The sequence below is a fragment of the Anomaloglossus baeobatrachus genome, chromosome 2 (genome assembly GCF_048569485.1).
Source record: "Anomaloglossus baeobatrachus isolate aAnoBae1 chromosome 2, aAnoBae1.hap1, whole genome shotgun sequence".
In the NCBI taxonomy this organism is placed as follows: domain Eukaryota; kingdom Metazoa; phylum Chordata; class Amphibia; order Anura; family Aromobatidae; genus Anomaloglossus; species Anomaloglossus baeobatrachus.
Window position 1 is genome coordinate 125,098,790 of NC_134354.1, and position 26,477 is coordinate 125,125,266.

Consider the following 26,477-nt stretch of genomic DNA (forward strand, 5'->3'; position numbering starts at 1 on the left):
AACAGGCAGATAATGGAGGACACTAAAAAGTGATATTTTTTGTGTTTTGTTTTGGCTAAGGCTGCTTTCACACCTCCGGTTTTAGCAGTGCGGCTCAATCCTGCTGTGAAACCTATACAACGGATGCGACGAAAAAACCGCATCCTTTGCATAAGTTTTTGACATGCGGCCCGTCCGGTTATTGCCGCTTGCAGCAGGCTACTGAGCATGCGCAGTGGCAAAAACCGCATGCGGCGGCCGGATGTGATTTTTACCACATCGCGCTGCATCCGGCGTCCATAGGCATGCATCGGCCGGATGCAGCGGGATGCGATTTTTTTTTTTTTTTTTTTTTTTGCCGCACGAAAAAATGTGCCAGGCAACGTTCCATTGGGCCGCCGCATCGGCTAAATCTGCCGCATGCGTCAAAAACCGGAAGGAAGGCAAGCCCATGCGGCACAATGCGGCACTGTTAGTCTATGAAAGAAAAACGCAACCGGCAGCAAAAGAAACCCGGTTGCTTTTTTTCTGCAAAGTGCCGGATTGTGCCGCACAGGAAAAACCGGAGGTGTGAAAGCAGCCTTACCCCTTCCTAGACGGTCATTGATCAAGTTCCCCCTGGAGCTGATAGAACTCCTTCCTCTTAAGTCTATATTCACACTTGTTTTTACAGGGTTTTTTTGCAAATTATAATATGCTTTTTACAGAACCAGGAAAATCTGATATTTCACAAATCTCAAACACGCGATTTTACTTTTTTTTTTTTTATCCTGACTGAAATGGAAAACTGCTGCGTTTTTGAAAATCCAAGCATGTTTGTTCTTTCACCGTTTTTGTAGCTTTTTTTTTTTTTTTTTTACCATAGAAAACAGTAAAGAAATGCAAAAATGCAGCTATATGTTTTTACTGCTTCTTTGCTACATTTTTGGCGAATAAAACTACCGTAACTTCATAAAACATACTGTAGACACTTGAGACAATCTGCAGCAAAACCTGCTTTTTGTAAGCAGCTTCTTTACTGCCAAAATTGCAGGTTTTAGGCTGGGGCCACACGGTGGACTAATGCGATCCTTGCATGATACTCAGCTCATGCTGGCAGCACAGCAGGAGCTGAGTATCATTCGAGTGTCATTGCGACGGAGGTCCGATCATGCGATCGGACCTCAGCTGCGGGGGGCGGGACGGTGCTGAGGAGGGGTGGGCCGGCGCTGCGGAGGAGAGGGTGGGGGTTTATCTCACTCTCTCCTCCGTTGCCGGCTATTCCTATTCTCACATTACACCAGTGTACTGCGAGTGCAGTGCGATGTTTCTCTCGCCCCATAGACTTGTATGGGTGCGAGAGAAACCAGGATCGCATTACACCCTTGGCATGCTGCGACTGTTTTCTCGGTCCGATTAGGGATGAGAAAAAAAAAACGCTCACAGGTGCTGGCGCATAGGTTAATATGCAGCCGTTTCTGTGCAGCTGCCCATAAAACAATGTTGCAAAATTAGTTTGCTTTGGAACATCCAACCTATCGTTTGATCTGGGAAAAATGCCCTCTCTGTTAAAGGGAATCTGTCTGCAGATTTTTGCTATGTAATCTGAAGATGGCATGCTGTAATGGTTAAAGCACCAAATTCAGCAATGTGTCTCTTATTACACAGTACAGTGTTGTTTACCTGCTATGTTTGTTTTAGGTTCATTAGATTATGATTGCCTGACTAGAGGCCCCGTCACACTAAGCAACATCGCTAGCAACATCGCTGCTAACGAACAACTTTTGTGACGTTGCTAGCGATGTTGCTGTGTGTGACATCCAGCAACAACCTGGCCCCTGCTGTGAGGTCTTTGGTTGTTGCTGAATGTCCTGGGCCATTTTTTAGTTGTTGCTGTCCCGCTGTGAAGCACAGATCGCTGTGTGTGACAGCGAGACAGCAACAACTAAATGTGCAGGCAGCAAGAGCCGGCTTCTGCGGAGGCTGGTAACCACAGTAAACATCGGGTAACCAAGAAGCCCTCTTCTTGGTTACCCGATGTTTACCTTTGTTACCAGCCTCCGCCGCTCTCACTGTCAGTGCCGGCTCCTGCTCTGTGCACATGTAGCTGCAGGACACATCGGGTTAATTAACCCGATGTGTGCGGTAGCTAGGAGAGCAGGGAGCCAGCGCTAAGCAGTGTGCGCGGCTCCCTGCTCTGTGCACATTTAGCTGCAGCACACATCGGGTAATTAACCCGATGTGTTCTGTAACTAGGAGAGCAGGGAGCCAGCGCTCAGTGTGCGCTGCTCCCTGCTCTCTGCACGTGTAGCTCCGTGCGCTGGTAACCAAGGTAAGTATCGGGTTGGTTACCCGATATTTACCTTAGTTACCAAGCGCAGCATCTTCCACGCGGCGCTGAGGTCTGGTCACTGGTTGCTGGTGAGCTCACCAGCAACCCGTGTAGCGACGCTCCAGCGATCCCTGCCAGGTCAGGTTGCTGGTGGGAATCGCTGGAGCGTCGCAGTGTGACATCTCACCAGCAACCTCCTAGCAACTTACCAGCGATCCCTATCGTTGTTGGGATCGCTGGTAAGTTGCTTAGTGTGACTGGACCTTAGGTCAGCTAGTGTAGCACACCCCCTGCTGTGATGAACACCTCACGGTCTATAGACATTGTACATAGAGAGCCTGGTGTGGACTGGGTCAGCTTTCTCAGCTCTTCTGCATGCTAAAGCTAAAAAGCTGTGTCACACTGCTGCACTCTTTAAACTAAGTTTAAAAAAATAAATAGGCCAGCTTACCGGTAGTAGAGATCCCTCATCTAGCGTCTATGTCCTGTTGAGCCGCACGGAGCAGAGTGGATACCCTTCCAGAAGCAAATAGTAAAACCGTTTAAAAAATTCCAGCAAGTCCAAGTGGACATAAAATTTTGAATTTTTTATAAGAAAATACTTATTTGTTCATTTAAATGGCTGGTAGAAAACTAACAGGATGTCCCAGACAACGCATTTCAGCGATATGCTACGCCATCATCATGGTCTGTGTATGACCATGTAGTGCTTTTACATCAAATTAACAAATAACATTTTGAATTTTTTATAAGGAAAAACTTTTTTGTCCACTTGGATTCGCTCGAATTTTTGAAACTGTTTTACCAATAAACTAAGTGATACATCGTTGGATTAAAAAACCTGTTGGCAGATTCCTATTAAGAATTATCAGGGGCAACTCATCATTATAGAAGCAATCTAGGCTAAACCGTTTTGAAACTTGGGAAACCCATAATACAAATCCGGCCAACCCAAAATAAAAGTAAAATTATTGCATATTTTTGAAACTTGCTGATATTTAGAGGGACCCGTAGCGGGTGACATCTCTGCTATGGAACGGAATGACTATTTCCTATAGGAGGGTTTGTCGCCCGCGCTCGTGAATGGCCTCACTTACGGGTCATATGCATTAAGATGTCTCATTCTTAACCGGCTTTAATTTCGTCAGCTTTAAGACTTTGAGTCTATATTAAGTCAGCGCATTCCACCTTAGGGTACCATCACACTTTAGCGACGCTCCAGCGATCTGACCTGGTCAGGATCGCTGGTGCGTCGATACATGGTCGCTGGTGAGCTGTCAATCAGGCAGATCTCACCAGCGACCAGTGACCAGCGACACGTGGAAGCGATGCTGCGCTTGGTAACTAAGATAAATATTGGGTAACCAAGTTACCCGATAATTACCTTGGTTACCAGTGCACACCGCTTAGCGCTGGCTCCCTGCACTCCTAGCCAGAGTACACATCAGGTTACTAAGCAGAGCGCTTTGCTTATTTACCCGATGTGTACTCTGTCTACCTGTGCAGGGAGCAGGGAGCCGGCACTGGCAGTCTGAGAGCGGCGGACGCTAGTAACCAAGGTAAATATCGGGTAACCAAGCAAAGCACTTCGCTTGGTTACCCTGATATTTACCTTGGTTACAGCTTACTGCAGGCTGCCAGAAGCTGGCTCCCTGCACATTCAGATTGTTGCTCTCTCGCTGTCACACACAGCAATGTGTGCTTCACAGCAGGAGAGCAACATCCAAAAAATGAACCAGAGCAGTGTGTAACGAGCAGCGATTTCACAGCAGGGGCCAGATCGCTGCTCAGTGTCACACACAGCGAGATCGCTAATGACGTCACTGGTGCGTCACAAAAACACTGACTCAGCAGCGATCTCGCTATGTGAGAAGTACCTCTTAGTCCAGTCAAGGACTTGAACACGAAATAGACATGCCCGACCTCGGACTCTGACAACTATTTGACTTTGGGACTTTTAGCTTCTTCATTTTTTTTTGGTTAAGATGTGTATACCGCATTCGTTCTCCTATCTCGCCTATATAGTTACATAGTTACTAAGGTTGAAAAAAGACCTAGGTCCATCTAGTTCAACCTTCCTCCACCAGTTCTACATTTGGTCACTAAGTCATTTATAACCAACAATGTTGTGTGTACTGAGGAAATCATCCAGCCCTTTTTTGAAAGCTGTTATAGTATCTGCCATTACTACCTCTTGTGGTAGGGCATTCCACAATCTGACTGCTCTAACTGTAAAGAACCCTTTCCTATTTAGCTGCCGGAATCTCTTTTCTTCCACTCGCAGTGAATGTCCCCTGGTTCTTAGTATTGTTTTCGGAAGAAATAAGTCATGTGCCAGTCCTTTATATTGACCACACATGTATTTATACATATAAATGAGATCTCCTCTGAGGCGTCTTTTTTCTAAGCTAAACATATCTAACTTTTTCAACCTGTCATCATATGTGAGGCCTCCATCCCTTGTAGTAGTCTAGTTGCCCGCCTTTGAACTGACTCTAACTTCTGAATGTCCTTTTTAAAATGTGGAGTCCAAAACTGGACCCCATATTCCAGATGTGGCCTTTCAAGTGATTTATAGAGAGGTAACAATACGTTGGGATCACGGGATCTAATCTCTCTTTTTATACACCCTAAAATCTTGTTTGCTTTTGCAGCTGCTGCTTGACATTGAGTGCTGCTGCTCAGCTTATTTGTAATGAGAATACCCAAGTCTTTCTCCTGTTCTGTAGTCCCGAGTTTACTTCCATTTAATGTATACGCAGTTATAGGATTACTCCGTCCTAGGTGCATTACTTTACATTTATCAACATTAAATCTCATTTGCCAAGTATCTGCCCATTCTGACATCTTATCCAGATCTGTTTGTAATATTATACTATCAAGGTCAGTTTTTAATATCCTACATAGTTTGGTGTCATCAGCAAAGACTGACACTTTACTATCAATCCCATCCACAAGGTCATTAATAAAGAGATTAAAAAGAATTGGTCCTAGCACAGATCCCTGCGGATCCCTATCCCACTCCCTCTTTCCTGTTATAATGTTTATATAATCTAGAACTAATATAAACATTTTGGGGGGAAAAAAAAGAACCAGATTTTATGTAATTATTGTTTGCGATGCCCTCTTAAAGAAACCATTGACAAAAAACTGTGCTTTGCATTAATATGTATGTGGATTGGTTATAGAATAATTATTGGTTGCATTTGCCAGACTGATTATTATATATACGGTAATCTGCCAATTTATTTTTTTTCTTCTGTCTGTACTGGTAGGATTAGTCCTCTTGGCTGTTACAAGCCGCACTCATCTTGAGATACTTGCCAACAAGTGAAATCCGTTCCCTGGGAAACTTTGCTGTTGGGCATGTGAATCTGTAAAAGCTGGAACATTCATAGCGAGCGCGGAGCAAGAGATCACGTGACCCGATTAGTGACATTTCCCTAACAATATTTTAATTGTTTTAGAGCCTTAAAGTATTTGGGTTTGTTTTTTTTTTTTTACCTAAAATTTGAGGTCTAAAATTCTGTGCAGAATTATTTACTATTTTTACAGAAGTCGGATTCTCTGTTACACAGCTCCAAATCCCCTGCTTTCCGTTACACGGCCATAATAAATTGATCAAAGTTTTGCTGCCCGCAGCCATCTCTAGGAAGCGCTTTGTGAAGCCGGCGTTACACCGCTCTCACTGAGCTCAATAAGAAATCGGTCTCCATGAAACTTTTATGCTCCCCATAGTGGTGGCTGCAGGCAGACACAATTTTACCATTTACTTCTATAAGAGAAGTATAATTAAAAGTGTGTTGAGTCTCACTTTTTGGGTGGGATTAGTTCCTTATTGTGACATCAAAATTCGCTGCTTTTTAAATCGATAATTCCATAGACATTTATGTCATATCCACCATAAATGTAAAGCTGGGTTTACACACTGCAACATCTCAAACGACATCGCTGTAACGTCACCGGTTTTGTGACGCAATAGCGATGTTGTTTGCGATGTTGCAGTGTGTGAAACCTATCAGCGACCCGGCCCCTGCTGTGAAGTTGTAATCGTTACAAATCGTTCAGGACCATTCCTAGGTCCTTTGTTTCCCGCTGTGCAGCATGAAGTTTCAGTGTGTGAAGACTTTGCAGCGACTTTGTTAGCAACTTCCCTTTCAAAAGGCTGCTTATCAACGTCCCCAACAACCAGCTAGGTCGCTCTGCAGGTCCGGATCGCTGTTGCGTTGTTGGCCAGGTTTGCCTGTTTGACAGCTCACCAGAGACTTAGCAGAGACTTGGTGACGTTACAGCGATGTCCTTTGCGATGTTGCAGTGTGTAAACCCAGCTTTAGAAACATGCATCTCTGGAACCATCATCAGAATCGGAGTTTTGTTACCTGTGTCTAATTCACAGACAAATCATAGGCCTCAAAAAAAGAGGATTCACACAGTCACAGTTGCATATCCGTTTCTTTTTATGGGAAGGGCTGCCCCCATAATTAACGTGAACCTGTCATGTCCAATGTGCACCCAGAACCATGAGCAGTTCTGGGTACATATTTCTAATCCCTACCTAACTGTCCCTGTATCTAAAAGCATACATAAAGAGAGCTTTAGAAAAAGTGTCTAAAAATCCTTTATGATATGCTAATGAGCGCAGGGACTAGTCGCAAGGGCAGTTTTTCCTTTTGAGTAGTCCACCCTCTTAGCATGTTAGCACGCTCACAGGGGCGTACTAGCAAGCTATTCAATGCCCAGCATCATCAGCATAGATGTGCATACCTATCTGTTGTGACCGCCTCAGATGCTGGTTTAGGGTCAGTTTACATGATGAGAAGTCCTGGTCTTCCAGACATGCGCACTTAGACCTCTCTGAAGCTGGGACACGTACACCTGGCTTCATAGTATGCATGACCGGAAGTGGCAGAACTTCTGATCATGTGCACTGACCCTAAACCCGGCGTCCGAGGCAGTGACAATGGACAGTGTCTATGCCCATGACTCTGGGCATTGAATAGCATGTGAGCATGCCCCTCTGGGCGTACTAACATGCTAGGAGGGCGGATTAATTGGGGATAAATAACGACCTTATGACTAATCCCTGCACTCATTAGCATATTATAAAGGATCTTTAGAAATACTTTTTCTAAAGATCTCTTTATCTATGCTACTAGATACCGGGACGGTTAAGCAGGGATTAGACATATGTACGCAGAACTGCACGTGATTCTGGGTGCACATTGGACCTGATAGGTTCCCTTTAAGCAAACTGGGTCTCAGAACCCCTATTTTTCCAATAAGTGCAGGCTCACACTCCCCACCACATGTTTCTGGCTTATATCACAATAGAAGTACCCCTTTAACTTGGCCTTTAAAAAGTATCAAGTTTAATAATCTTTTATATTTGTGCAGTTGTGTCTATGTATTATATATAGGTATTACATTATTTAGTTTTGTCTGTATTTCTACAGAACCGACTGTAGGGACTTCAGGTTTAACCATTTTAGGCCTGACTTAATAGCGAACCTATAGTCTCTGAGGATAATGCGTTTTCTTGCCCCCATTAATAACGATAAGTGCAGTTTTAAACTATTTAATAATGGGGTCAACCGGCCATAGAATGTAATTCAGAAATGTATCGGGGTTGGGAAAGAATGCTTTTTCCATTAGTCCTGTCACGTACCATCTGAGGAAACCGCATATTTCATAAAATGATACTCAAATATTCAGCAGTGGAAAAGAAATATGAAAAATTCAGCACTAACCACCGTAAGGGGAAGAGTATGCAGTGAAATTCAATTTATACTTGTCAATGAAGCTGCATATCTCCTGCAATCATACACTGGGATATATCACGCCAGGAAGCGCGAGTTGATACTTTATCGTACTGACTTTTTGCCAGAATATTAGAAAACCAAGTTATCTGTTGAAAGTACATTCTCTGATTCTGGGCAGACATACAAATTTAATGCTTACAATAACGCCTCCGAGAAACCAGATTCACCTTTTACATGTTTTTTTATAACTACGGTATCATTCTTTAGACTTTCTGAATTTTCTTTTTACTAAAAGTATATACTCACCTATTAGTGATAACTATTACAACGGAGCATTTTGTCTCCGATTACAGGAAGACGTGTTAAAAAATATAATCTGAAAACACAAATGCTGACCGATGTCACGTCGGCCATAAGGCTGCTATAGATGATGCCAATGTATTCATTTTTCTTTTCCTATTATTTCTCTAGTCTCAGGTTTTGTTCTTCCACGACACTTTTTGAAAATACACCGTTCTCCAGAAGGAAGAGTCCATCTCTGTTCCTCTTGTGCCTCCTATAGCTAGACTGTGCCCAGAACGATCAGTGATAGATCATTATATGTGCATAGACTGCCATTGTCCTAGGCAGCACATGTTTTATATACACAGGATGACGTGCTGCCGAGAACAATGCTCTTTTATGTCTGCTTAAAACCATTTCATCCAACGAACAAGCGTTTTCATCGTTTGTCGGTGACTTGCAGCTTTTTTACACTGGACGATTATCAAGAAACAAGAATCCCCAGGAACACTCTTTGTCGATAAGTGTAAATCAAGCTTAAGACCTTGTCCAATCCATGTAAGAGACTTCAACCCCCAGACACCTGTAGACAGCTGTTGTAAAGTTCTTATTTCTGGTTAGTACAGAGCAGGGTACTGATCATTTTCTGCTAGGAATGACTATTACGGGCACGGGGAGGTTCTGGTTTTCCTCCAGAAATCCAGCTGATGTAAGGGTCATACAAGAGTCTTCCAGGAAATGCCCCTTGGGGAAAGGAATACAAGTTAGTTGTCCTCCAGAAGGTAGAAAACGGTGGCACTTATTGAAAACACAGGAGTAGAGATGAATTTAGTTTTAACAGTTCTGTTTGAAAAGGGTAGTCCAAGGAGATAATTCTCTGATGGGCCCTGCCCTCGTAACTATAAAAATGAGATCCATAGTGCTGTTGCTTTACATGTAATTCAGTGTAACACTAGAGCTGATCCCCCTCCCCTCTGGGACATCACATCACACATCGGGGGTGTGACCTTCTCCATGCTGCCTAATAACAGCCAGCACCCGATTAATATCAGCTTCTGTTCTGTCCGAGAGTAGGGGGCATGGACTGCAGGGAAGCAGATCTTATGAAAGGCTAGTTGTTACCAACAGCATGGAGCAACCCACACGACCTGATGTTTGATGTAACGTCCCAGAGGGGAGGGGGATCTGTAAGGAGCAGCTCCCCCGTTGCATTGAATTACAGAAAGTGTGAGGGTGGGAAACCGCACCATGGAGCTCATCTTTGTAGCTTGAGGGCTGGGCCAATAGTGATATTTTGTCTCTCTCCAGAGTACCCCTTTAATTTATCTTAATTTATTTGAGATAAAGTGTGAGAAATCAGTGATTTCCCCCCTCAGAGACTCATCATGGTCTCTGCTCCTGTTGGGGTTCATAATGTAATATCCTATTTTACATATATATTCTTTTGTCAGATTGTACTACAGTTGACTTTGAAAGAAAAAAACAAACAAACAAAAAACCTGTATTGTACCAATGCTAAAAAGTCTGTTCAATTGTGATCTCATACACAGTACGGTGCATCAAGAGTATAATTAGAATAGGACCCATGAGTGAGATTTGAGCTTTGTATGATTTTTTTTTTTTGCCAATTTCAAAGCCCAGCTCCATGTGTCTCCTCCATGTCTGATTATAGATGGGGTGAAAGATTGCAAAGATAGGCACTCCATGCCAGATAATGGTCTACAGCAGTGGTACGTAACATATGGACAAAAGCTGACCGCAGATTCCGGCATGGCTCGGCCCTTCCATTGGAAGATGGACTGTAAAATTAGTGATTGGAATTGTTGAGAGCCACCACAAATCAATCACTGTTATGGGGGTAATGTCCCCAAATTCTCTATTAAGGTGCCGCATCCTGGTAATGATCCTCCTGCCTTGTATATGATCCTGCTATAAACCCCCATGCTGCTCATATACCAGCATCCTGCTCATATTCCCCCATCCTGCTCATATACTCCCATCCTGTTCATACACCCCATCCTGTTCATATACCCCCATCCTATTGATATACCCCCCATCCATCCTGCTCATATACTCCCATCCTGTTCATATACCCCATCCTGTTCATATACCCCCATCCTATTGATATACCCCCCATCCATTCTGCTCATATACTCTCATCCTGTTCATATACCATCCTGGTATATGGCCTGTATCCTATAGCACAGATAAAAAAAATAAATGTTTATACTCACCTTTTCCACACTCCCTCCAGCACCGATCATATCTTCCTCTCTGCGCCGCTGACCTGTGTGTGTGGAGCCGTTCCCCTGCAGCACCGCGATGTCTTCCTGTCTGTGCCGATCAGCTGACCGGCACAGATCAGCTGACCGGCACAGATCAGCTGACCGGCACAGACAGGAAGACATCGCGTGCTGCAGGGGGACGGCTCCACACACGGGTATGGGTGAGTGTACTGATTCACTGCCCCCCACGCTGATGACGCGCGGGGGGCAGTGAATACAGCCGCACATGATCACTCCAGGTTGTAATTGCCAGGGGTGATCATGCGGGACGGCTCTTTGCTATGCGCGCGTCCCCGCTCGTCCTCCCGCCCACCTGGCAGCGCCGGTTTCTGCGCTGAGAAATGGGCGGGGGATGGGCATGCATATGTAATGAGCGGGCCCACGTGGTCACGGCAGGCGCTGCTGCTGCCTGCTCGTGCCCCCGATGACCCGCTCCACCGCAGCACCCTGATTCCCGGCCGCAGCCCTATGGTCAGACCATAAGATGCACCCCCAACTTTCCCCCAACATTTGGGGGGGGGAATGCGTCTTATGGTCCGAAAAATACGGTATGTGTGTGTGTGTGTATATGTATATATATATATATATATATATATATATATATATATATATATATATATATATATATATATATATATATATATATATATATATATATATATATATGTATATATATATATATATATATGTATATATATATAATATATATATATATGTGTGTGTGTGTATGTATGTATGTATGTATGTGTGTGTGTGTGTGTGTGTGTATGTATATATAATATATATGGACACTGCACAGTTTTCTCATGTCTTGTTTGCACAAAGCATAAAACCATTACTGTGGAAGTATATAGTAAATTGGTGGAATCCAGATGTAAGAAAAATAAAAATGCAATTTTATATTGTGATTAAAATGTAAAATTAAATATTCTAACAAATACATTATTTAAAAAAAGGAAAAATAAAACATGCAAAGGACTCTTAGAAAATCCCACTTTCTGGTGAAACCTTTCCTATTTAAGTCCATAGCATCCGCAAGATGTCCCGTTTGTTTCTTCCAGCTCTCTCACACACAACCTTGTTGGATTTTCCTTCAACCATCTCTTCATTCTCACCCGGATGAATTATATATATTTTTTTTGTATAGAGGATATTATAGGAGGCCTCTGTTAAGGAACTATAAATGATCCGGTGAGAAAAGGTATAAAATAATATTTATTATTTTTCTTATTTCTAGATCGATGCATTAAGTAAAAGAAGTAAAGAAGCTGAAGCTGCCTTCTTGAATGTTTATAAGAGATTAATTGATGTCCCAGGTAATTCATTGTGCTCTTTTACAACATTTTGTGATAGTTTTACCCTTTTTGTGTCACTCAATTGCTTTTATGTGACTCTTGTAATTCTGTTCATACATTTATATAACCTACTTTCCCTGTGCAAATATATGTGATGTGCCGGTGACCAAAATCAGAAATCTGCAACGTCGCACATGAAAGATCATAGAGCAAGAATGTTAGGGTGACAATAGGCCGAGAGGCGGCCGTCATTGAAGGGGCTTTCCCACAAAAGTCCTTTATCACCTATTCACCAGAATGAAGGTCTCCGTCATCTGCTCTTCATAACTTTGGTTTGCTTTTAAAGAGGATCTTTCACGACTTTTTCTGTTATTTAATCTGAGTGCCCCTCCAATTGCTGCTGCTCCACGGATTTTGGAACCATTTTTGTAGGCCTTTCCGTTCCAGAAATAAAATTAGGTTTTGCCTTCAACCATTTGGGCATGTACCATGGAACTTCTCTGTAGACCCAATTGGCCGGCTTCAGAGGAGATGAAGCAAACACCCACAGAGAATGTCTTTAATATACGCCCAGTTGGCTGTAGAGAAAACTTGTTTCTTTCTTTCCATGTGATATATCGTTTGGAACGAGGGGCATAGAAGAAAAAGAAAAGCTGTTCTATAATCAAGAGGGCAGCACCAATATCAGGAGATACTCAGATAAAATGAAAAAATCCAGTGAAAAGTCATCTTTAAGGGATTGATCACTGTATTTTAACAGATGTGTTGGAGGCATGATGTGGTGGAGCTTACTAATATACAAGTATTTCTGGTTCTCCTCCTGCACAGACTGCACGCCTCTCCTGTTCTCAAAACGGAAAAATGATTAACCTGGAAAAGCTGTTTATCAAATAGAAGAAGCTGATTGACAGGTCTGGTTACATGCTCCTCCATCAGTGCTCATTAATTGGACATGGTCAGTGTGCGGTCTGAGATGAAGGCTGCTTTATAGGTGCAGGAGAATTGGGAATACTTATATACTAGCAAGTGCTACAAAAATAGCCAAAAAAGGTTTGTCGAAATAAAGATAACCCCCCATCATGCCTGATCGTTACCCCTTTATTCAGTTATCTCCCTGACATGGGTAGCTACACATAGCTCTCGGCTATCTCAGTTAGTCCCGTAGACATTACTGGAGCAGACTTTTTCTGTCACCATTCTGTTCCATTAAATCCTAATCGAAGTGAAAAAGATTGGGAAATCGGGACTCTCCTTCTAGACGGTTCACACAGTTTTGTTACATATCCTGTAAATGGATTAATAAATTTTGTTGGTGAAACAGCCCCGTCAAGCTTTTAGGACAGATAGATTTGCTTGATCAGTGAAAGTCTAGGTGTCCAAGTAATGCTGCCCTGGGTAATTGATGAAGAAGATTGCTTCTTCACAGAGGAAGAGAGCAGGGACTCTAATGGCACCTCTTGGAGGTTGGAATCCTAAAAGTCAATCTCAATTCTCTAAGTAGTCTTGCCATTAGCATACTTCTATTTTGGGGTTTGCCCCTTATCAGTGCAAAGTTGTACGACCTTTTGGCTGGGTGAGAGATCATCTTTCTTCCTCTGTGATGACCCTATTCACATATTAATATATTTTTCGGGCTAGAAGATAAACTAGATCATAGACTGCACCTATGTTTCAGAGGAGGAAAATAGGAAAAAAAATTGAAGCAAAAAATGTGGTCAAGACACACTTTTATGGGGGTATCTGCTGCTGACACTGATATGAGGTAATGTTCCCCATCATGGGCCTATCCTGGTATATTATGTCCCTAATCCTGTTATACATGTGCCTAACCCTGGTATATATGATTCCTATCATGGGCTCATCCTGGTATATGTGGCTCCTGTTATGCCACACACACGAAATAAAAACGATTCAACTCACCTTCCATCCGCTTCCCCGGTGCGCGGTGTCCTCTTCTGATGCCAGCATCTGACTTTGGTATGTAAACTGCACATCGTATGGCTTCATTGCTGTGCGCCCCCAGTTACCCACCAACGCCAGCTGCCGGCTAATCCAAAATAAATATTCACTGCTCCCCATGCCCAGGATTATGGGATGTTGCCATCGGCTGGGGTGATCAATGTTTCCGCTATTAACGAAAATGAATATTCACTGCTCCCCACACCCATAATGCCACCCATCTCTCGGCATCGGCTTTAGTGTTGAGACGTGGTTGGGCTTATGGACGTGGGGAGAAGTGAATATTCATTCTCTTTAATAGTGGGCACACGTATTTGAATTTTCCATTGACATAGCAACATGAAGACTTGTTTTTTTTTCAGGGTAAGACTGTTTTATCATTAAATGTACTTGAAGACGGTAAAACAGAGATTTCAGGTGTGATGAAATTGTGAAAAAAAAAAACTGCAATTCCACTATTATTTTGGGGATTTTATTTTTACAGCATTCATGGTGCTGTAAAATTGACCTAGATCAGTACAATTATGGTAATACTAACCTTGGATTTTATTTAAGTGGCGAAAATAAATTCTGAAATTATTACATAAAAAAAAAATGTTGTTTGTTTCCCTACTTTAGCAGACTTGTACTGCTTTAGTTTCTATGCTAATTGAGCTGGTTTGGGATTTTTTTTTTTGCGTATTATTTTACATTGTTATGTAATTATGGTTATTGTTATTGATACCATTTTGAGGTAGATACAATGTTTTGATCAGTCCATACTTCTTTTTTTCTCTTTTGTGAATTTGCAGCTACCAAGAAAATGCCATTCTTGCATTTTTTTTTCCTCCTTACAACATTTAATGATCAGGGTAATAATAGATATTGATAAATTTAACTTTTATGGATATATTGCTACCGAATTTGTTTGGGGGTTTTTTTTTGCATTTTTTTATTTTTCCATTTTTAATGGGGGAGGACGGATGATGAGATTTTTTTTCACCTTAATTTTTTATTATTTTTCATTTTTGTTTTTTTTTCATCCTCCAAGGGAACTTGATTCTGTGGCCATCTGATTGTTTCTACTATATCCTACAATGCCATAGAATTGAAGTATGTAGTAAAATCAAGATCTCCTATGAAGCCAAGCCACAGGCTGGTCTTCACTGGCGCACAGCCTTCAGCAAGCACCCCCCCTTCACTCCTCCCTTCAGCAATGGCTATCCACCAGCATCGGGAGGATTATGTTGTGGGAAGGGAACAGTAGAGCGTAGAATAGCCCCTCTCTTGAACTGTACACTTTAAAATGTCACTGTCAGAGATTGTAATGTGTATGATGCAGATTTGGCTCCTCAGCCTGCATCAAACATGGGGACCCGGTTTTGGACTTATCAGTACATCTGATGTCGAGAAGGGATTAACGGATCAATATGGACCTATTGGAGAGTAATTTCCAATGGGTGGCACAAGAGAAAACCCTGTTCTCTACTTCTGAAGAGGCTGTTTGCATCAGTTGGGGTCTCGTTAATGAGAAGCTTAGTAATTTTGAGATTGGGAGAATCCCCATACTTATTTTTCATGGTATAAGGCAGCTGTGATGGGCAGTCACTGTTCAATAAAATGAATGGGAATTATGGAGATCTCAATGAGAGTGATCATGCGTGGTCACCGGTTTGGACACTCAGTTCCTAGTTTTGTAGAGCAGATAGGCTTTTGGGGTGGTAGCCCTTGTTTCTTGAATATGGTATCATGTACCTCATGTATTCAGATCAAGCTCCCACTTATTCATTAAAAATACAAATACGATCTATGCTCAGGATATACATTTTCTCTTCAGCAGAAATAGGCCGTTCCTGCTGATGTTTAGGGTTCAGTTTAATGATTTAATGCAGGATGTGGCAAGTTACAGAATGTTTCATCAGTAAATGATTGAGCAAAGTAATGAACACTGTGTCGATGGGTTGAGACATAAAAGTATTTCCTTAAATGTGAAGCCACAAGTTCACCTTAAAGGACCTTCCTATAAGCTACATTAAGTGAACTATACGAAAAACATTCTCTGAGATAAAACTAATATTTAAGAAATTAATAAGGGGGGAACAAAGCTTTTTTGGGGTGGGGGCATTAGGATAGGCTTTTAGATTTGGTACAGTTAGTGTGAAGTGTTTAGCTAAATCTTCCCGTAGCTGTAAAGGTTGGGAGCTCTGTTCTTCTGCCAGCTACAACAGCGATCAGTTGGGTAGGGGCACTACACTGTCCTCTTGCCCGTTGGGGTCTGTACGTCTTCACACTATTTCTCTGCCATTGCATTTATGTACCTGTGTTATGGATTGGGTGTATTTGGTTCCTTTCAGTAATCCTTCTCCTGTAAATTGTTGTGTCACCAAGTCATGGCAAAAGGTAAAACAATCAGTTTTGCCACCTCTGATCTGATCCTAATGTCTGTCCAGTGTCGTGATTATATACAGCTTGCAGTGAAAAATTAAAAAAAACAAAAAACTTGATCACTTTATTCTATGGGTCATTTAAAGGGAACCTGTCAACAGATTTGGGGCCTATTAGCTGTGGCCACCACCAGTGAGCCCTTATATACAGCATTCTAACCTGCTGTATGTAAGAGCCCAGGCTGCTGTGTAGAGCGTAAAAATCACTTTATAATACTCACCTAAATGGTCGCTGCGCTGGAGTTTGGTCATATGGGCGTCTCCGTTCTCCGGTGTTGGTACCTCCTTTTTTGGCCATCTTCATCCTCCTTCTGAAGCCTGTGTGCATGACGCGTCCTATGTCATACACAGCAGCCTGGGCTCTTGTATACAGCATGTTAGAATGCTGTATATAAGAGCTCACAGGTGGTGGCCACAGCTTATAGGCGCCAAATCTGGTGACAGGTTCCCTTTTAAAGGGGTGGTCCACTACTTTACATTCCCACATGACTGGCTCCAGGGTGGTGGAGAAATAATGAGAAAAAAAATTGATACTCCCTATCCAGCTCTGCTGCTCCGTACTCCCCCCACCCGCCATCTGGCCTCTCCTAATGGTGGGGGATGTCATGTGACCGCTTCCGCCCAACAGTGGCCACTGGTTGCCTGCAGCTTTGGGAGGCAAATGTTGATGTTTTTTTTTTTTTTCTTTCTTCCCCACCCTGAGGCCAATACTGAGGTGTTGTACAGTAGTAGGCAACCCCTTAAAAATTATAGATTATATTATGTGTTCCTGTATATTTGTGCAGTTTTTATTTTGCCGCATATAACTTTTTCTCACCTCTTTGTTTTGGAGACGGTTTGAATAAAAAAAAAAAATCAATTCAGGTTTCATTTTTACATAGCATTCCCTGTGCGGGAGAAGAAAATGATCATATTAAAGTTTGAAGCGTTGGGAATGTGGCAATACCAATTATTTTTTGTTTACCAAAGGGAAAAAAGTGTTTATTTTTTCTACTCATATTTTTTTCTTTTACAAAGCAATTTAGTCCCAGTATGGGACGTGAACAGACAATCCTCTGATCTTTTCTGTAATATATTATGTTTCTGTATATGATGCCTGCTAGTTTCACACTGACAGTAAGCGTATTACGCCCGGCCTCCATCAGGGCCAATTACACATCGGTACATTCTGGAATCCCGCTCTAGTCCTACCATGTTAGACCTGGGGCCACTAGACTCTTCATGCCTCACATGGGCCACTTGTTCAGGGCTTATTCTGTTAAAACTTCCATTTTTGATTAAAGGGAATCTGTCAGCAGGTTTTTGCTAAGCTGAAACCACCATGCTGCAAGGGTTAACACAGAAAAATCAGGGATGCCTGTCTTGTCACAGTCCGATCTGTTTTTTATTTGCTATTTAAGCAGCAAGACCCTTATCATTGCTGGTACTATGTCATGCGCAGGCAGTTCAGCATTCCCCCTTCTCTGACACCTTACTGTCAATGTACAATCTCTAATAAGAGCCTGGTATGGGCAGGAAGCTCACTCAGCTCTGCCGCAAGACCAAATCTAAAATTTCTGATTGTTTCCGATCAACTGCACCCAGAATTCTAAGTGATACATCATTGGATTCTGTATCTCTTTACCTACATCATGCTGCTCTCAGATGGGGTAGCAAAAACCTGCTGACAGATTCCCTTTAATAGATAGATAGAACATGAATCCATTTTTTAAGAAGTTTGTGTTGACTCCATTAAGCCATTTTTGAATGTAAGCATCCAGCAAAGAAATATGATTAGGCATGTGGAAACAATCAGCAGAGCAATAATAAGGCTTTTTTGGTAAGTTTTTTTTTTTTTTTCCTGATCAAAACCTGATCTTGTGGCAGGAAATCTCCTTTGAGTCATCTGCGTTTTTGGTGTGTTTTCATGCGTTTTTAGTGGCGTTTTTGCTGCAGATTTGGTGCGGATTTGCTGCTTTTTTTTCTATAAAATGGGTTGTATCAATGAAAAAACGCAGCAAATCTGCAGCCAAGAACTCATTCTTTAAAAACCTGACCAAAAACGCAGGTAAACTATTTGACAAAACAGGAAAAAAACCTGATGTGTTTGTGTGTGTGCATGAGATTTCAGAAATCTCATAGACTTTGCTGGGACTGTAAAAAGCAGCTTTTTTATTAGCATAGATTTGCATATAACCAAGGCAAATCTGCAGCTGAGAAACACAGCAAAAACTTATCAAAAAAGTCCTGTGTGAACATAACCCAAGACCAGGAACAAATAATTCTGCTCAACAGTGCTGAAATACTGCAAGGTATAAGGGAAACTTTACACGCTGTGACATCGCTACCGATATATCGTCGGGGTCACGTCGTTAGTGCTGCACATCCGGCGCCGGTAGCGACATCGCAGCGTGTAACACTAATGAGCGATGATCAACGATCGCAAAATTGTTCCAAAACGGTGATCGTTGACACGTCGTTCATTTCAATATCGCTGCTGCCACCGGTACGATGTTGTTCGTCATTCCTGCGGCAGCACACATCGCTAAGTGTGACACCGCGAGAGCGACGAATATCTCCTTACCTCCGTCCACCGGCAATGAGGAAGGAAGGAGGTGGGCGGGGTGTTATGTTCCGCTTATCTCCGCCCCTCTGCTTCTATTGGCCGGCCGCTTAGTGATGCCGCAGTGACGTCGCTATGACGCCGAACGCACCTCCCCCTTGAGGGAGGGATTGTTCGGCGGTCACAGCGACGTCGCTGAAAAGTTATGTGCGTGTGACGCTGCCGTAGCGATAATGTTCGCTACGGCAGCGATCACCACAGATTGCACCAACGACGGGGGTGGGTGCTATATATATAGCGATGTCGCAACGTGTAAAGCGGCCTTAAGAGCTTATTCAGATGCCCAAATTAATGTACAAGCTCTATCTGTGAGTATCAAAGAGGGAACTTGTTCCTAGCATTGTTTATAGGGCTGTTCACATATCTCATTTTATTTTTTTCCCCTTAGACCAAATGATCCACAGAAAATTGAGGAGACATGTCTGATATTGATCTGAGTGTCTGATCAAAATCAGTAATGACAGTCTATAAGTTCAGGAGAAGCTGGAGAAACTGTTTTATTTCTCATCTGAGAAAAACTGATGAAACTTGGATCAAACTCGGACACCCTGCTGAAATTAGCATCAGAACCACTGGTGAAGCTCTGTGTTCCTAGTAGATGGATGTCTGAATGAAGTCGCATATTCTCCAGTTGTTCAGTATTAATAAGCTTTACCGTGGTTGTGCCGTTTCCCGTCTCCCGTTACGGTGATACTGTCGGTTAAGCAGTACGTCGTGCGCACTATAGGAACAGATCCACATTCAGGAGCTATAATTCAGTATTGTAAACACGTTACAAGCCCTTTTATCAATGGAATAGTCTCGCCCTTAGGCAAGCAAGGCCCCGACTAGGAACGACATTGTAGTTCCCAGAAAACCTTTAGAGACACAATTAAAGGTAGGAACTTTCTCCTCCGTTTAATTATAGTTATTTAGTAGGTGTGGCAGTTTCAGCTCAGACTCCTGCCACTCGCTTCATTTACTTTTATCGTTCAGATGAAATGTAAATAACTTTACTTTAGGGCGGCATTTTAATTAAGTAGAGAAGCCTTGACATAAGGACTGATGCCTATCACCAGATCTTAATATATAAGCTCCTATATTAATGCGTTTATCAATTGATTTACACTTTCACTTATCACCTATCTAGTGGGAAGATAATACGTGTCTGATTGTTGAGGGTTCTATCATTTGGACCCTACTCATCACAAAGACAGGGGCCATGTTTGTTTTCTTTTTTAATGAAGTAAAGGACACTCAGTTTAAATAGTATTCTGTTTTCATTTTTATTTCATAAATCGATAGTGCACATGAAAATAAGACACCTTGTCATAAATCCTATTCTTTCTCCTCATGGACTCCTCTTTGATTCTCAATTAAAGAGTACAATTTGTAAAATCAGTGTTCAGTGAAGACAGATTTTCCCATTACTGAAGTAGGAGATGGCAGTTGGTGCTTTTAAAATTCTATGGAGGGAGGAGGCAGAGACAGACATTCTGCTGCAAGTGCCATAGAACTGTCATCCCCTATATCTGCCATGGGAAAATCAGATTATACTGAGGACAGATTTTACCCCTAAATTGAAAATGAAAGATCAGTCCAGGAGGAGAAAAAACAGATTTTTTTTTTCTGATAATTTATGACAGGTGTCTTATTTTCACATGTACAAATGATATATGAAGAAAGAAAAATAACGGTTACTCTTTAAAGTTTATGGGAGTGATGGAAATAGCTTCCGTGTTGTTAGGAAATGCTTCCTTTTTTTTTTTTGTTCATGAAATGACTGTTTTGGTGCATCCTTTTTACAAGTTGTGTTCTGGCAGTGTCTGCTGGCAATTCATGGTAAAACAGTGAATAGTTCTTACCATACGCTTGTTGTCAAGTGACGTGCAACCACAACGTGAATAGACCACCCGAGGTCATTTAGAATTAACAGAGGCAGTCTCTCATTTGGCACCTCCATCTATTAGTGAAGAAAGTTGCTTTGCACTGACAGCGCCGTGGGCACAGTGTGGTGGAGCTTCAAGGGATTTAAAGAGGACCAACCACCAGGATTTTCCTATATAAACTAAAGCCAGTGCTATACTGGCACAATCATGCTGATTCTATACATACCTTTAGTTGTGAGATCGGATGTATACTTTCTGAAATACAGGCAAGTAAAGTTTGTGAAATTCACTGTTACTTGTAGAGAGGTGCAACAGAATATCTAATAGGTGGGTCAGGTTTTGCTAGTTATTCCCGCCCCTATCTGCTGCCTGTCCTTCCTCCTTCTCCGTCCTCCCCCTGTAATAACAGAGACAGGAGAAGTAAGGACAGGCAGGCCGACAGGGACGGTAATAACTAGCAAAACCCAACCCACCCATTAGATATTCTGTTGCACCTCTCATCAAATAACAGTGCATTTCACAAACTTGCCTATATTTCAGAAAGTATACATCCGATCTCACAACTAAAGGTATGTATAGAATCAGCATGATAGCCCCAGTATAGCACTGGCTTTAGTTTATATAGGAAAACCCTGGTGGTTGGTCCTCTTTAAGGGGTCCCCTTTAACCCAAACCTAAGAACATGTTCCTTTCATCAGTGATTTATATAGAATGAAAATTGTTGTGGTATCTACACATTTCCTTTCCTCATTTCGGGGCTTCTTCTCTGAAGTCCTCTTGACCATGACCTATTAGTTTGTCAAATGAAGTGATCTGGGATAGTGGTGTTACTCCAGAGCACGTCACTGACCCCCTTGTATTGTGTGCTTGTGTATTACAATTAGATCAGGTTGCTCTGTTTTGGAAGTGCCGTGGCCTCGACTGGCTGGATCAGCTTTCTGCGGTGCTTGAGGGAACATAATGGCACTGTAGCTTGTGTGTGAAATATAATCTACATGTCCAGTGTTCAATATCTGCTTCGCCATTCAGTGCCCCCCTGCCTACTAAATAACTGGGTGGTCTTGACACACTTGAAATCCAGGCAGCTTTTCATCAGTTGCTCATCAGCATGCTAATTGCTGTATGACTAATTAGGCCCTGAATTCCAGTTGATTTTCTATAATGAGACAGCTGGTTTAATTATGTAATCGTATGATTATATTAGCCTAGAGTGCCCTGGCAAAAAGTAACGTATGCAGGAATGTGTTGTAGTAGCATAAGGCAAACACACAAGGGGCATTCCCCTTTATCCTAAAGCAAAGACGGGCGTGTATAACTTACACAGTTTCTTCATGTGAATGGATCTGGAAGTGGCATTTATCGTGGCCAAGACCGCATGCTCCATTTTACATTTTCCCTTGGTGGCTTTGTTAGTCCCACTTAGTTGGATAAATGGGATCCAAAATAGACCCTTAAATGTACAAATATAATGTGTATATAAAATCGCAATGGCAAGACTCTATCCCTACCGTTCTTTTTATACTGTTATTTTATATTGCATCATTTTACGTCATTCCCTAAAGAAAATCAGGGGTCCTATGAATATATTTTTGAGGCATTTTTTTGGGCAGACACAAGAGTACCCAAAGGACATTCACATCTTCTCGGAGTGAACATACAAACTCTTTAATAGTGTTGACCAGATAAGATATGAGAACCATATAGGTTTGGACTGGCCCACAGGAGAACAGGAGAATCCTCCGGTGGGCCTCCTTGCAGTAAGTAGTAAGTCATTTTCTCTTGAACATTATCAGTAGTTGGCTAAATACATTTGTTTCACTATATAGAGATAAAGGAGACATCTCATCATTCATTTTACAAACTACCCAGTATATTATTATCTAGAAACACAGGTAAAGTTGTGAATGGAATATTTGCATGTAATTAGTGGGCCCTCAAGGTCAATGTTACTGGTGGGCCCCTGCTGCCTCAGTCTGACACTGGAACCATACTATGTGAAATCTGAGGGCTTGTTAGACTCACAAATGGTTCCAATAAAATGTTGGGTATACCATTCACTAAGATTTTGAAACATTTAATGATCCTGTCAGAATTGAAGACGTGTGAGATCAATTTCGCTTGTGAACCATTTCTTTGTTGTACTTGCATGGCATCCGCAACGTCTGTTAATTTGAAGGCTTAGCAATGGCCTTGTGCTGGGTCTACTAAACCGAAGAGGGTCGTGGATGGCAGCAGGTAATAGGAGATTCAGAGAGGTCTGGTCTGGCAGAGATGAGCCATATATATTTAGGTCCAGAAATATTTGTAGAGTGACACAAGTTTTAGCATTTTAGCTGTTTACCAAATCACATTGAAGATCAGTTATATAATCAATATGAGCTTAAAATGCAAACTCTCAGCTATAATGTGAGAGTATTCACATCCTAATTAGAGTAGTAATAATAATAATAATAATAATAAATAATAATAAAGTTTTATTTTTATAGCGCCAACATATTCCGCAGCGCTTTACAATTCAGAGGGGACGTGTACAGACAATTTGAGACAATACAAAAAAACAAAATTAAGATACCAGTAGGAGTGAGGGCCCTGCTCGTAAGCTTACAGTCTAAGAGGAAATAGGGGAGGCACAAAAGGTGAATGGGGGGAGAAAAGCTTGTTATATATGGTCCAGCCATCGATTTAATAGGGTATTCAAAACCAGCTGCATGAACCCGTCATTGGCCAAAGTAAGGGTTTGGAAATGACAGATCTCTAATATGTAGAAGCCTATTTTTCATGGGACTAAAAGTAGTTTGACATTTATTTTAAGAGCTCTTTAATGGGCTATTCCCTTGTTGATCCATCATTAATTAAACAGTTATAAGGTCTGGAGATGATTCTGGCTGTGCCATTGGCATTTGGAAACTGTTGCTGTGAACCCACAAAGTGCGGTCAAAGCAGCTCTCAATGGAAGAGAAACAGACCATTATTAGGCTGAAAAAAAGAAGAAATACACCAGAAAGATAGCCAAAATATTAGGAGTGGCCAGTTTCATACATTCTGAAAAAAAAAAAATAAAGAGTTTGCTGGTGAGCTTGGAAGCTCAAAAAGGCCTGGACATCCACGGAAGACTGGTGGCATCGCAACTGCTGCGGGCCCCAAGTTGGATGGAGGGGCTGTCACAGCATCACGAGTCAGGCGCCATTGATTTACCAGCGGCGGACACAAAAGGATTTTAGGAAAATGGCACCAAAGGAGGCGCATGCACAGATCAAGATCTCGGAGAGCTGAGATCTTTATCTGCACCGGCTCCGATGCCATTTTCCTAAAGCCCTTTGCATCCACTGCCGAAAGACTAGTGGCGCCTGCCTCGCTCAGCCGCGACAACCCCTCCTCTCAGCCTGGGGCCTGCAGCATCGCCCCACTTGTGTGATACTGCCCCTCTTCCTTCCCCCCAGTAATCTACATTAGTCTTATAAAGTGCTCCCCCCATTTGTTCCTAAACACAATTTTTTGGGGAAAAAAGTACGTTGTAATCTGGTAAATTTGTCCAGTTACCTTGCTACAAGAAGCTTCCTAAGTATTTCGCAGGATATTATTGTTCTCTTTCCTCATAATTTGTAGCCTGTGAGCGAAGCCCACACTCCTCTTGATATCTGTTGAATTGTGTTATTCTGTAATGTCTGATATTGTCTATATATGTCCCCTCTGAATTGTAAAGCACAGCACAATATGTTGGCACCATAGAAATAAAATTTTTATATAATATATAAGAAAATGATCAGCACATAATGTTGATTCCAAAAAAAGGTTACATTGGCCTAACATCTAATGACTTTTCCCCAACGACAAGTGTTCCAACAATTTTGGGATTTTTCTTTTCTCTCGGACAGCTCATCAGGAAAGTGGTGTATTCAGATATTTCTTAAGATAAAACCAGATTTTCAATAGAACATTATTTTCAAATAACATCTCAGAGGAAATCACATGTTAAAACCTTTGGATCTATGATAGAAGACATGAATGGTCCTACAGTCACCCGCATAGACATTGAATGTGATGGCACATGCTGAAGAAAAGGTCTCTCCGTGATTAGATTTGAACTCGCTGTCATAATTCTTCCTGTTATCAACAACATGTTGTGGACCATTTATGGTGTTAACCACATCAACCAGTGAAATGTTTTCTTTTAGTATTGACTGTTGGCTTCTAGCTAAATTCTCTCCTTACTAAGATACAGTAAGTAGATGGGATCCTAGAAGATGGTACAATCTCGCATCCACACGCATTAGTCCAGTGGGTGATAGAACTATTGATCAGAGCAGAGCACATGATTTAGTCTTTGCTATTTTCTGAATTTTGGATGTCCCACCTTACCTCCGTATCTAAAGGGTTAATTTTGCCATCTGCAAATGATGGGTTCGAAACCTACACCGAAAAGAAGTATTATTGACTACATCCTTCCAATGCTTCCTCCAACCTTCAGCTCGTCTGCCAGGAACCTGCTCTCCTCACCAGTCAGTTCGAAAGGACAGCGCATTGGACTTCATACAATGAGCACACCGGGCCTTATTGCCATAACTGCTCTTACAAAATCAGATTTACATTTTCAGTATGACATTAGTGAAAGAAAGGGAATATGTAAATTTGCAAGCTCCTAATTTTATTACTTTTTGGAACACTTGAGACTTGTAGTCATGCTGTGTGTGGATAGCGGCTTCCTAGATGTTTCACAACTTTTCAAACTTCATTTGTAGCTTTCATGTATGTCTTGTTTTGGCGGCAGTACCATATTTACTACTAAATCTTACTCTAAGACTGTACGATAATCACTAGAGAAGATATACACGGCATTTCTGGCAGTGGTGCGAAAGTAGGTTCCAAATCCGTTTCAAAGTTAGAGTTGAGACTTGGCACTCAAAGGAAGCAGAATAAGGTGGTTTTATTGTGGGAAAAAAAAATTATTAGGTCCAGCACAAGTGGATGTTTTGGTCATCCAAGACCATCATCAGTGTACCTTTATCATGGTCCTCGAGTAGCTGCATGCCACGCTAATGAAGGTCTTGCATGACTGAAACATCTACTTGTGCTGGTCCTATTAAGTTTTTTTTCCACAATAAAACCACCTTAATTTACTTCTCTTGAGTGCCAATTCTCTACTCTTACTTTGTACGATAATCACTGACCGCCCCTGTAGAGTTGGGTAAGGTTTTATCTTCTACTGTTCTGGTAATACTAGTCGTCTGATCGCCCAGATCTCCTCTGTTATAGTTGGTTGGATGAGACCTATGTTAGGGGTGCTTCACACATAGCGAGATCGCTACCGAAATCGCTGCTACGGCACGGTTTTGGTGACGCAACAGTGACCTCATTAGCGATCTCGCTGTGTGTGACACTGAGCAGCGATCTGGCCCCTGCTGCGAGATCGGTGCTCGTTACACACAGCCCTGGTTCGTTTTCTTCAAAGGCGCTCTCCCGCAGTGACACACAGATCGCTGTGTGTGACAGCGAGAGAGCGACGAAAGGAAGCGAGCAGGGAGCAGGAGCCGGCATCTGGCAGCTGTGGTAAGCTGTAACCAGGGTAAACATCGGGTAACCAAGGTGGTTACCCGATATTTACCTTAGTTACCAGCCTCCGCAGCTCTCACGCTGCCTGTGCTGCCGGCTCCGGCTCTCTGCACATGTAGCTGCAGTACACATCGGGTTAATTAACCCGATGTGTACTGTAGCTA

The 26,477-nt window shown here is 42.2% G+C and overlaps 1 protein-coding gene across 2 annotated transcripts in view; it reads left to right on the forward strand.

Moving 5' to 3' along the window:
* Positions 1-26,477, forward strand: part of CUX1 (cut like homeobox 1) — a 544,050-nt gene that overhangs the window by 178,486 nt on the left and 339,087 nt on the right. For both annotated transcript variants that reach the window (XM_075335308.1, XM_075335307.1), the window contains exon 4: positions 11,854-11,932. In XM_075335308.1, coding sequence (XP_075191423.1) covers positions 11,854-11,932 — 79 coding nt within the window. The remainder of the gene's footprint in view (positions 1-11,853; positions 11,933-26,477) is intronic.